At 48.9% G+C, this 11,825-nt stretch overlaps 1 protein-coding gene across 2 annotated transcripts in view; it reads left to right on the top strand.

Annotated features, from left to right (window-relative positions):
- Nucleotides 1-1,377: 1,377 nt before the first annotated feature.
- PHF12 (PHD finger protein 12) overlaps nucleotides 1,378-11,825 on the top strand; it is a gene marked incomplete at its 5' end in the record, with an annotated part of 40,158 nt that continues 29,710 nt past the window's right edge. The window contains 2 exons of one of the 2 annotated variants that reach the window (XM_081218464.1): nucleotides 1,378-2,076; nucleotides 2,726-2,907. In XM_081218464.1, coding sequence (XP_081074590.1) covers nucleotides 2,011-2,076; nucleotides 2,726-2,907 — 248 coding nt within the window. Of the gene's footprint in view, nucleotides 2,077-2,605; nucleotides 2,908-11,825 lie in introns of those variants that run through there. The other variant, XM_081218463.1, reaches the window with a different exon arrangement.

Raw genomic sequence — 11,825 nt, 5'->3', positions numbered from 1 at the left:
AAGCAGCAACTCCTCACAGGCAGTGAAACAGTATCCTAGCCTGGGAATCAAGAAAGCTGTTTCATTCCTAGGTCTGCCATAAATTCACTATGTGAACGAGGCAAATCACTGCTCTTCTTTGTGCATCTGGAAGTGAGGAGATTAATAGAGATGGTTTTTAAGCCCTTTCCAGTTTTAGGCTTCTGAGAATGCTAAGTACACCTTAACATCAAAAGTGAGCCAGGACACAGCTACCTGGTAACAACGCCAACTAAACCCCTGGTGTCAGGCACAATGATGCCACTCCCTTCTCCACCGCTTCATCTACAGTCAGGCAGAGATAACTGGCAGTCTCTGAAGATGGTACCAAGGGCAGGGGCGGGCGCCGTGGACACGGTGAAGCCCCGCCCAGAATTCGAGGTGAGGCCTTTCGGACTACAAATCCCAGCATGCAGCACGGCAGCTCTGAAAAGTATCTCTTTCCGGCAGGCAAATCACTCTTCCCCGAGTCCGTGCTACCGTCCACTGCATCGCATGCACACGGAACTACGGCCCCCATAACCCACCAGCGCCATCGCGATTCTTGCTCCCAGGATGCAATGCGCTCCCGTTCGCCCTTTGGACCCTTTGCGCATTGCAAACTGGGAGTTGAAGTCCACTGTAGGCAGGTAGCTGGGCGTTGTCAGCATTACAAACTCTTCGCTTTTGGCTTCCTCTTGGAAAGCAATTCTCAGGGACAGTGATCAAGAGAGGGTAGTAACGGGCAGGTTGACCTCTCCTTTCATCACCATGAAAGGCAGGAATGCTCAGGCTCAAATTTACTGCTGGGAGCGGGAGGGAAGAGGGAACAGTAGCCATCCAACCCGACACCAAAAGCATCGTTTTCCGTCGCGATGGCTTTTCTTTTCTCTTTACCAATATGGCGCCTGGTCCAGCCACACCTGACGCTGGAACCAAAGAGTCCAGTACAACACCCCTAGGAGTATTTGCTGTCACCGACAGCCTACCAGCTTTAGCCAACACCACACTTTGCTCCTTTCTGTTCATGCCTGAGGGCTCCAAGGACATGGTGGTTTATATCCCACTACCAAAATGGCGAAAGGAGAAGCATTCTTGTTAGGGCCTGCAGGGGACAATACGCCTGCGCGGAGCCGGCTGTGTTGCTGTGGGGCGGGAGGGGAGCATCCTCAACACGCCTGCGCGGGAACAGAGTAGTCTTGGTCTATACTCAAACACCAATGGATGAAGAATCTCCATGTTCCTGCGGCTGCGCTATGACCCTTAGGAGCTCTCCCAGGCGCCTGCGCGAGACCTCAAGTCCCGCCCTTTTCTCTCAGTACGCTGGCGCAGGGCAGACAGGCGGGGCTTCGGCTCTCCAGATGAATGCCAGCGCGGCTGCGCGCTGGGGGGTACCCCCTCACTGCGGCTGCGCGGGAGCCCGGCCGCCGGCTGTCACTGCGGTTGCGCGCGGCGAGCGGCGATCCCGGGGCGCCTGCGCGGGTGGCTTTGCGGGCGCTCGCGGTAAGTTTGCGCCAAGTGCGCGGCAGCCGGGACGCAGACGGCGGCGGCGGCGAGAGGCGGAGCCCGGGGACCACCCCCCCATCACCCTCCCCGCAGTCACCTCACGTACCACAACCTCACCTAACCTCTCACCCCCACTCCGATCCCCCCAACCCCGGGATGGCAGCGCCCGCCAGCTTTCCCGGCCGGACCAGCGGTCGCCAGCACCGGCTTTAGCCTGTGGGACTAGGCCCCGCCGAGGCCTGACTCCCGGAGCCGGGACCCACCGTGCAGCCAGACGCCGGGCCGGGGCTGAGGGGCCGCTCCCCCCTCACGGCCCGTGGGGAGGACGCTGCCGTCCCGGGGACTGGGGGCCGGGGGGTGGGGGGGTGCCAGGGCGAGGAAGTCGGGACCCGTGTTTGGAAAAAAGAAGGGGGGCCGGGGTCAGGAGCACCCCCTCCCCCCGTTTCCCCCCTCCCCCCGGGGTTGGGGGGGCCAGAGCCGAGAGCGCCCAGCCCGGGAGGTGGATGAATGTGGGAGAAAATGGAGACCAAGACGATCGTGTACGACTTGGACACGTCGGGGGGGCTGATGGAGGTAAGAGTGGCCCTCCTCATCCCCTTCCCCCAGCGCCGGGATGGAACCTCCGCCCTCCGCCCCACAAAGCCGGCCCTGAGCTCGCAGCGCAAGAGGGCCGGGGGAGGGGGGGGGCTCTTCCTCACCCAGACTCTCCCTCCCATCTTTGCAACTCGGGGGGCTACGCTCAACCGCCGAGGACGTTTGCAGCAGTTTCACCTACCCGCCGCCCTCGATTCGCTCTCCCGAGGCGCCAACCCACTCCATCTCGTTGCACCGGCGGGCCTCCCCACCCCCTTCTTGTCGGCCCCTTTGTGCTTCCCCCAGCACGTCCGGGTACTGGGCTTCAGGCCTCTCCCGAGCCTGGCTTTGGAGTCCCCCACTGTCCATACAAGGAAGTGGCGAGAAGGGAACCGCGCACCCTCTCCCCATCCCCCTACTCTGATCCTCCCCATTTGGAAGAAGCCGTTCTCGTTGTTGTGCTGCAGGAACGCGGTTAGGTTGGGCTCCCCCTGGTTCCGGGGGCTGAGAGGTTCTGGGAGCAGGCTGGATGGGAGGAAGAAGGACAAAAGGGGGGAGAGGGGTGGGTGACGGAGAAGCCGCGCCGGGGGGGCGACGGACCGCCCGGGACCTCCGAGTGTGCACACACGCCATTTGTATGTGTGTGCAGCAAATCCAAGCTCTGCTGGCTCCCCCCAAGACGGACGAGGCAGAAAAGCGGAGTCGGAAGCCTGAGAAGGAGCCCCGGCGAAGCGGCAGGGCCACCAACCACGACAGCTGCGATAGCTGCAAAGAAGGTGGGGATCTCCTGTGCTGTGACCACTGCCCGGCCGCCTTCCATCTCCAGTGCTGGTAAGGTCTGGGGACCCCTCCGGAGCCCCTTGGCGGACCCTTCTCGGAACATTCCTTCACCCGGCCTACCCGTGGCTGCCGAAATAACGGGCGCTTGCAGCCGCTAGCTTTCTGCAGCCGCTGGGGCCAGCGCCTCCCCGCCCCCAGGTGCTGCCCGGATCCGGCCGTTTTGGGGTGGAGGAGCAGCTGTGGGTCCGGACCCCGAGGTGGGGGTTGGGAGGGGTGAGGAGAGCCCCATCTGGGATTGGAAGTCGCTGAGGAGCCGGGACGGAGCCGGTGGGGCACGGCCGACGGTGGCGGGGAGGAAGGGGAGGAGCTCCGGGCCCTGCGCCGCTCGCCTCCCCGCGCGTCTGCCGCCCTCGGGCTGCTGCCTGGCTGGGCTGTCCTCGCAGTGGGTGCGCGGAGCCCTCGGCGGCCGGAGCTGCCCTGGTCCAGACCCGCGGGACCCGGCGCCCGGGCGCTCCCGGCTGTGGAAGAAATCATGGAGGGTGTCTCTCGAGTCCGCCTCTTCTCTCTGCCTCTCTGTTTACAATATGGCGACCTGCCTTTAAATTATATTTTTATTCTCAGCGCCATTTTGGCTGCATATATGATTTGCAAACGTCTCCCGGGGAACGGTGGGGGTTGCCTCGGGGTCCTTTCTGCGGAAGCTCCTCGGGGGCCGGGGCTGGGATCTTGCCGCTTTAGTCCCCTTTCTCTGCCGCCGCTTGCCCCCTGTTGCCTGTCGGAGCTGCCTCCCTCTTCCCTCCCCTCCCCGCGCTGCCGCCTCTTGGGAAATCGGGCCGGGTTAGACAATTAAAATTGCCATTGGGCGCCGATTTCACTTCTCCGCTCGGGATCGGCGAACCCTTCGCTGCAGAATTCTTTGCTGCCGGGGTTAGGATTGTGTGTGGTGGCTCCGCGAGGGCATTTTTAAGGACCTGAGCAAAAAAGCTGTGCGCTTTCCCCCCACCCCGCCCCAACCCCGCGACGCTTACTGAACGCGAGGGGAGGGGAGGGGAGAGACCGAAGAGGGAGGGAGGGACCAGGGTTGGTCGCCCGCTGCTTGATCCTCCTCTGCAGCTCAGCCCAGAACAATCCGGCCAAGAAGAGTTTAAACTCCAGGTTCTGCCTGGAGAAATCACCTCTGCCCTCCACAAAAATACCACATCTGCGCCGGGACCCCGATTGCATCTTGTTCTGATGGGTCTTGTTCTGTTCAGCAACAGTTGACTGAGGCAGACGTTTATGAGAGGAGATGGCTGGAGAGAGCGGGAAGGAGAGGGGCTGTTCTGTTTGTTCCCACCCGTTTTTGATGTGGCCTTTTTCAGCCCTCTGTCTAAAAAAAAAAAAAAAAAAAAAAAAGTGAGGTTTTCCTTAAGCTCTCTACACAGTTCCATTCACATTCCGTTTCTCGGTTGGTGGAATAGTGCCCACTGTATATTTGTACTAATTGCAGGTTTTAGAACACTTATTAGACAGATGACTGATACTGGGCAAATTAAGTCTGTGGTCAGAAGTTTTGTAGGAAGCTCCCATTATCATTCCCAAGATTCCTTTGCCCAGGAGAGCACCCCATCTTGGCTTGTAATGTTGCAGGGACAAAAATGATTATCCTGGAGGAAGCTTTGCCAATGGCTTTAACATTTTTATTGTGAAGTGACTAATACCAGCAGTAAGGTTCTGTGGTTTTTAACCTTTGCTTCCTGTTGGTATAAGGTGTAATCCACCTGGAAAAAAAAATCTCCTGTCAAGTTTCCTGTGCTGTTCTTGAGCACAGAAGAGATTTGTACCTGGATGTGTTGTGTTGCTTACCAGTTATTCCGTCTTGCTTATGCTTTTTTTATTGTGCTTGTTTGATACATACTGACTGAATTGTAGACTTCTTGATTTAAAATGTGGGTTAATGTTTTACCTGTAGAATGAAGTTACCGTTAACCAAGAATGGTGATTCCCATACTGAGTGAGAATTTTGTAAGCTCTTTATTATTGTTTGTTTAATAAAGCTGAAATTGTTTATTAGAAACTTCAGGCATAGAAAAAGTGTGCTGTTTTGCCTGAGATTGGGCTTTCAAACTATAAAACCTAACCCCTGAATCTTTGAATTTGATGAGTTCAAGTCTTGTCAAATTGTAACAATTAACAGTTCTACTTTAGCTGGTAGGAGAGAGGGAGGGGTTTCTAGCTGTTAGTGAGATTCAGACTGCATTTCATTGACTACTTTTTTTTTAAGACCATGAATGGGAACTGGTCATCAGAGCTTTGCGGATCCTAGTAAATGAGGCAGAACTTGTTTCGCATCTCCAGTTCCCTCTTTGAAGATGCCAGTGCTGAATGTACCATTGACTTAGCTGGTTAGTTCTATAAATCACAAAACGTTGCAGATATTGGTACAAAGGCAGGAACCCTTCTTTCAAGTGAGGCTTACCCCACTTTCCTGCCTCCTACCCCACACTCTTTCTAGCCCAAGTGAAGTATTTCATTAACCATCTCAACCCAAGTAGTTAGGTCAAGCACTTACTGGTGTCAGAAAATTTTGATTCCTGGGTGTACTCATGGTAATTTGTCCCGTTATTGTTTATTTGTGTCATGTGGGAGTGAGGTTAGGAGGTGTGACTGTATTTTCTCTTGCTTCCCTTTTTAACTGACTAAGACTGGATTATTTAGGTAAGCATAGTAATGATAATCTTCCTTATGTACAGAATGTTCAAAAGTGAAGATGGCGTTTTGCAAACCTGTAGGTCATAATTGCAGTGCTGCTGTGGGTCTCCATTCAAAATTCTGTGAGACAAGTCCTCTTTCAGCCTCTGGTGACCTTGCCAGCTTGCCTCCCAGTGAAGAGCATCTAGTAAAATAAAATGCTCCCGAAGTGATTCTAGGCAAGCTTTACCTCCTGGGCTTAGTGACATGGCCAGAACCACAGGGGATTTTTCCTAAGATAATCTACTGGAGGAAATGACTGGTCACATAAGCTGTATTAATATGAGGAACAGTCCTTTCTTCCCAGTTAGACTGGGAGCCCTATTTCTGGTTTTTCTCTGATGACCTTCTGGATGAGGGAATGAATTGTCCTGTGCTCAGTACCATGAACTAACTGAAGAATTAAACTTGAGGAGCTGATGTCTTCATATTTGTTTAAGTGATAGTATAATCATTTTATCCAAGTTTAACTGGTTTATCAATTATTCAGAGTGGGGTTAGGGGTTACTAAACCTGCTCCTAGAGAATTAGGAAGAGATGTTTTTAAGTGTTCCCTGGGGAACCTGACCTTTATCATAATTGTCGTGCCATAAGTTGAGCTTTCCGAAAATAACTGATCTCCATGGACTGGTCTCTAAAAATTGGCCTTAAAAAAAAAAAAATTAGACTAACTGGTGGAGCTCTGGTTGCCAGCGACCCATCTTTCCGTTTGAGATGGATAGGATTGTTCTCACTGATAAAGTGAATACCGTAGGCATCGGTAATGAGGATGACTGGAACCTGGATGGTTTCCTCTGATTGCATTTTGCTCCAAACAGTCTGAGGGACCAGAACGGTCTGGTTGAGAAGTGCATCTACCTCAGCAGACCTCAGCATGGTCGCTTCCCGTCAGACAGATCTCTGTAGCATTTGCCTCCGCATGTTATATTTGGAATTGTTGGCCGGCTTTCCTCTCTCTGGTGTTGGCAGCATGATCCAAAATGAGGTTTTCGAAGAATGAGAGTAAAAAGGTCTCTGTGCACAGGCAAAACTAAGCTCAGCTTGGAGTTTTGCATATTTAATTTTCAGTGAGTCATAACAAGAAAGGTTTCACACACACAGTAGAAAACTGCCTTGCAGAAAATCTATACTGTTTGAACTTTTAAGGAGGTGATTTTTCTGATTTTGCTGTGTTTATTAGCTCGTCATTAGAATAGTATCAGGCAAGTGGTGAATTAAAATATATTTGTTTTAACATTATCTCATACATCTTTTGTTTCTGACATTCCAAGTGCTTGGAAGCCTGGCACTGAAGAACTGGAGGTGACGGCATCTGGACTCCCTCCCTTCTCTCTGCGCCTCAATAGTAAAATAACTCAACAATAAACAAACCGAATTTGGTTTTGTGTGTATTTTATTTATTTTTGCATTTGCTGTGTTGTGTTGGAATCTGGGTGTGTAGTATTGTTTTTAAATGGTCCACTCAAACAGGGAGGGTCTAGTAACATTTAACTTTAACTCAATTTCACATGCATGCTTCATCAAATTAATGTGGGGTTCCGGGGCCAATTTTTATGAAATGAGTGCTTTAGTTCAAAGATAAGGGATAATCGCTGTTTAAAAATATAAGACTAATACTTGGTATGAGTCGTTTACTCACAAAATGTTTGTGACCCAGATGGCTTTGGTTGAGAAAGGAAGCGTCAGAAATATTAAAACCGGAAAGAGAGGTAATACTTCGCAGAGGTAACAGTTTTTGTGTAATTTAAGGCAAGTACTTAGTGGTACTGTTGTAGGAAATTTTTCATTTCGGGCTTGTCCCAAAATTAATTACCATACTCAGTGAAAGGTAGGATGCAGTTATAATCTCATCAATCTCCTGCTGTTCCTTAAGGCTCTCAAAGTACTTTACAAATGGGCTCCACTAGTACATTAGGGCTGTTTGGGGCCTTGGTAAATGAGTTGTGTGTTTTTTTACGTGTTTAAATGTGCAAAAGCCATATTTAGGTACAGCCTTCACTTTAATCTGTAGATGAGATTCATGTTGGTCTTTTTAAAATTCTTAATCAAGTGTGTTTCCAAGAGAATTTTTTTAAAGCCAAATCATAAAGACAAATAAATTACCTGATTTGAACTGAAAAGGAATTCAAATTGTCTCTACTGTGTGTTGAATGAAACACTGTTCTTTATTACGCTCTGAGTGAAAGTACAAGTGTTACTCAAGAGGGCTCAGTGAGTTTTCCAGGTTCATCCTTCTAGGATTTGTTGGTGCTTCATTCCTTTTTATGGCTGAATACTATTCTGTGTATGGCTATACCATATTTTTGTAGTCCATCATCAGTTGATGGGTATTTGGGTTGTTTCTTCTTTTTGCTGTTGTGAATAATCATGCTGTGAATACTTGTGTGCAAGTTTTTGTGTGGATATCTGTTTTCATTTCTCTTAGGTATATACCCAGGAGTGAAATCACTGGGTCATATGGTAACTCTTACATTTAACCTATGAAGAACCGCCAGACTATTTTCCAAAGTGGCTGCATCATTTTACATTCCCACCAGCAGTGTATGAGCATTCCAGTTTCTCCACATCCTTTCCAATACTTGCTATTACCTGTCCTCTTGATTAAAGCCATCCTATGGCTATGAAGTGCTATCTCATTGTAGTTTTGATTTGCACTTGCCTGGTGGCTAACGATACTGAACATCTTTTCATGTGCTTCTTGGCCATTTGTGTATTTTCTTGGAGAAATGTCTATTCAGATCCTTTGTCCAATTTTTATCAGCTTATTTGGTTTTTTATTTTTTATTTTTCGGTACGCGGGCCTCTCACTGTTGTGGCCTCTCCCGTTGCGGAGCACAGGCTCCGGACGCGCAGGCTCAGCGGCCATGGCTCACGGACCCAGCCGCTCCGCAGCACGTGGGATCCCCCCGGACCGGGGCACGAACCCGTGTCCCCTGCATCGGCAGGCGGACTCTCAACCACTGCACCACCAGGGAAGCCCTGGTTTTTTATTATTGAGTTGTAAAAGTTCTTTATATATTCTAGATGCAAGTCCCTTGTCAGATAGATGATTTGCAAGTCTTTTCTCCCATTCTGTGGGTTGTCTTTTCACTTCCCCTATCTTTTTATTTTTTAATTTTTAGTCTTACCTAGAAAAAGATGGTTGATTTAAGCACACTCGAATGTCTATGCCTATATTGTCTATGTAATGACAGTAAGTAAAGGATTTCTTCTGTGAACTCAGTCAAGATGATGTGTCTCAGTGGAGGGAACCTTATGATGATTTGGTATGTTGCTATTTCAGCTTTTCTGGGTGACCCCTCTTAGCAAAGAAGTTACCCTAGAGGAAGTATAAAAAATCCACCACCTGCCCTAAGGCAGGATGCCCACCTGGCTCCCACCAGCCACAACAGAAAATTTCTGTGTGTATGCACTTCTCATACTTAGAGGCCCCTGGTTCCTGGTTTAAGGAGGAAGATTTTAATCACCTCAGTTTGATTGGTAACTGCTTGGGGTGGAAATAACTACGGATCAGTTAATGAGCTTTTGATCCGGGTGAACAAGAACAAAAAGTTGTTCGAACAGTGCAGTGAACTCACCTATTTATACGTGTCTTTATGTAAGCCCAGATAGCAGTAAATAGGGAGGTGGCATGCAGAGAATATTTGCTTGAAGGTTTTATATAGCTTATAATAAGAAACCGTCTGCTTTGATGCTCCCTAGAAATGCAGGTGTCCTGCTTCTTAACAGAAATGGGTATATTTTTTCTTCTACAAGTGATATGACGATAGAAAATAGATGAAGCTGAATGTTGTTTGCTTTGAGTTATGAGTAGAGTACTGAAATCCATCTCTGAACTTTCTTGTCCCACCCCCAGCGCATACACAACAGTTCCTTGGGTGTGTAGTTAAGCAGACCAATCTGGTGGAAAATTCTGGTTGAGGTTATGATGGCATTTACTATGATAATGCAGCACAGGCTCCTGGAAATGCATTCTTGTTTTCTGGGTTTTTTTTGTTTGTTTGTTTTTGTTTTTTATCTTTGGCTGCGCTGGGTGTTCATTGCGGCGCGCAGGCTCTTCGTTGTGGGCTCAGTAGTTGCAGCCTGAGGGCTTAGTTGCACGTGGCATGTGGGATCCCAGTTCCCTGACCAGGGATTGAACCCATGTCCCCTGCACTGGAAGACGGATTCTTAACCACTGAACCACCAAGGAAGTCCCTGGATTTTTGTTTTAAGGTGCCAGAGTTTTAAGTCACCAGAGCAGGAAAAAAAAAGTTTGTTTTCCCACCTCCACTGTGCTCTTCCTTTGACTTAAAGTCCCCAGGGAGTACAACATGGCCAGCTGCATTGCCATTCAATGAGTGACACTTATAAGAGCACCTCTGCATAATGCTAGCCTCCCAAGAGACAGGACAGGAGTACAGCTGTCCCCCTGCCAGTTTCCTGAAAGAGGAGGACATTGTATTCAGTGCAAGTCCTAGACCAAATTTCAGAAAGGCACTTTGGTGTTGCAGATTTGTCACCATGCCCAGGACGCATGCACAGGTCGCTAGCTGACTGCTTTTCCCATGACTCAACAACAGTTAAGAAGAATAAGAAGGTGACTCTTTTTTCTGCCTGCCACTTACAGATATCAAAATCCTCATCCTTTAAGCCTTTAATTATTTCTAAATCTAGTCTCAGCAAATAAGAATAAAGAAGAAGTTTTGTGTGGGAGGCAAAAGACACTGAGGGGTATAATGGGCACTGACAAAAGAAGAAACCATTGATTGGACCCATCAGTAAAAAGGAACTTGGCTGTTACATACAGCTGTTGCTGAATTCACAATAAGCAAATTCCAAGTACACCTTGCAGATTGATGAAATTTTCTAAGTAAAGAAAAACTTGACTCGCTCATTCAAAGAACTACTCCTTTCTCTTTTGCAATCCTGTACTAAATGCTCATTAAACTACTTGAAAGCCAGAGACTGACCCATTTCCTCTGCTCATTGCTGCGTAATTCTTAGTGGTATTACAAATGAGAGACGTGCAAAGATAAACACTGGTTGGGGAACAGAAATGATGTCTGGGTTCTTCGAAGTGGATGGTACCTTTGTTAACACAAACACACGGTGACTATTCCTTTCTCCCTAATTACATTTGCTTTTCTGTATGTTAGTAGCTTTGGTGTTTAATCTTTGCCCTTCTCCTGTTTTCTGACAAATTGTACAGGGTATCTCCCAGGAAATGTTTCCCGGTCTTGAAAGGACAAAAGACTTAGTAATAGCAGGGCGGGGGAGGCAGGTGGCGGGGACTCAGTGCCTGAACCTAGCGTTAGTCTTTGCCACTGATTTGGGCTCTGCATGAGGCTCTTTTTGAAATAAGCTCAAGTGAGCAGGAGAGGACTCTCTGTGGGGTTTGAGTTTAACTGTAGCCCAAAGACATCACTTTACCTCCAGGCCAGGCAGGGGTGGGGGTACCTCTCAGAATTACTAGCAAGGTTGAATTCTAGGGTGGAAACCTGTTTGTGGCAGCACAAGCACATTTATAGTCTTTTATCCAGCTGTGATCCTCAGAGGGTTGTTGGATATTGTTTCTTCCTGTCTGCATTTGTACAAAGAACAGAGCAGAGAAGCTAATGAAGTGCACGAAACTTCGAGTGAGTTTAGAAAAGTCTCTGCATTACAAAACTGGGCAATGTGGAGCTACTCCTGTTCTTTCCACCAGCCATGGGCTCCTGTGATGAGCTGTGAGCTTTTTAATTCCCATGTTCACTGAACCCTCAGGTAGAGTTCTACTGATTCTTTTTTTTTTTTTTGGCTGCTTTGGGTCTTCCTTGCTGTGCACGGGCTTTTTCTAGTTGCGACGAGCAGGGGCTACTCTTCGTTGTGGTGCGCAGGCTTCTCATTGCAGTGGCTTCTCTTGCTGCAGACCACGGGATCTAGGTGCACGGGCTTCAGTAGTTGCAACACGTGGGCTCAGTAGTTGTGGCTCATGGGCACACGGGCTTAGTTGCTCTGCGGCATGTGGGATCTTCCCGGACCAGGGCTCGAACCCGTGTCCCCTGCATTGGCAGGCGGATTCTTAACCGCTGCGCCACCAGGGAAGCCCCTCTACTGCTTCTCGGTTTTAACAAAGCTCTGGAAACATTAGAGGGAAACTCTGTGGTGAACTTTTTCCATTAACAATCATCAATTATTGGTCAAAATACATTGAAAATTATACTACATAAATCTCATTAAATGTGTCTAAACCTGTAACTTTTCATAGTTCTATACAC

Source organism: Mesoplodon bidens (assembly GCF_964165515.1).
Source record: "Mesoplodon bidens genome assembly, chromosome: 19".
NCBI classification, from domain to species: Eukaryota; Metazoa; Chordata; class Mammalia; order Artiodactyla; family Ziphiidae; genus Mesoplodon; species Mesoplodon bidens.
Note: the sequence above shows the minus strand (reverse complement) of the source record. Positions and strands in the feature narration are given on the sequence as shown.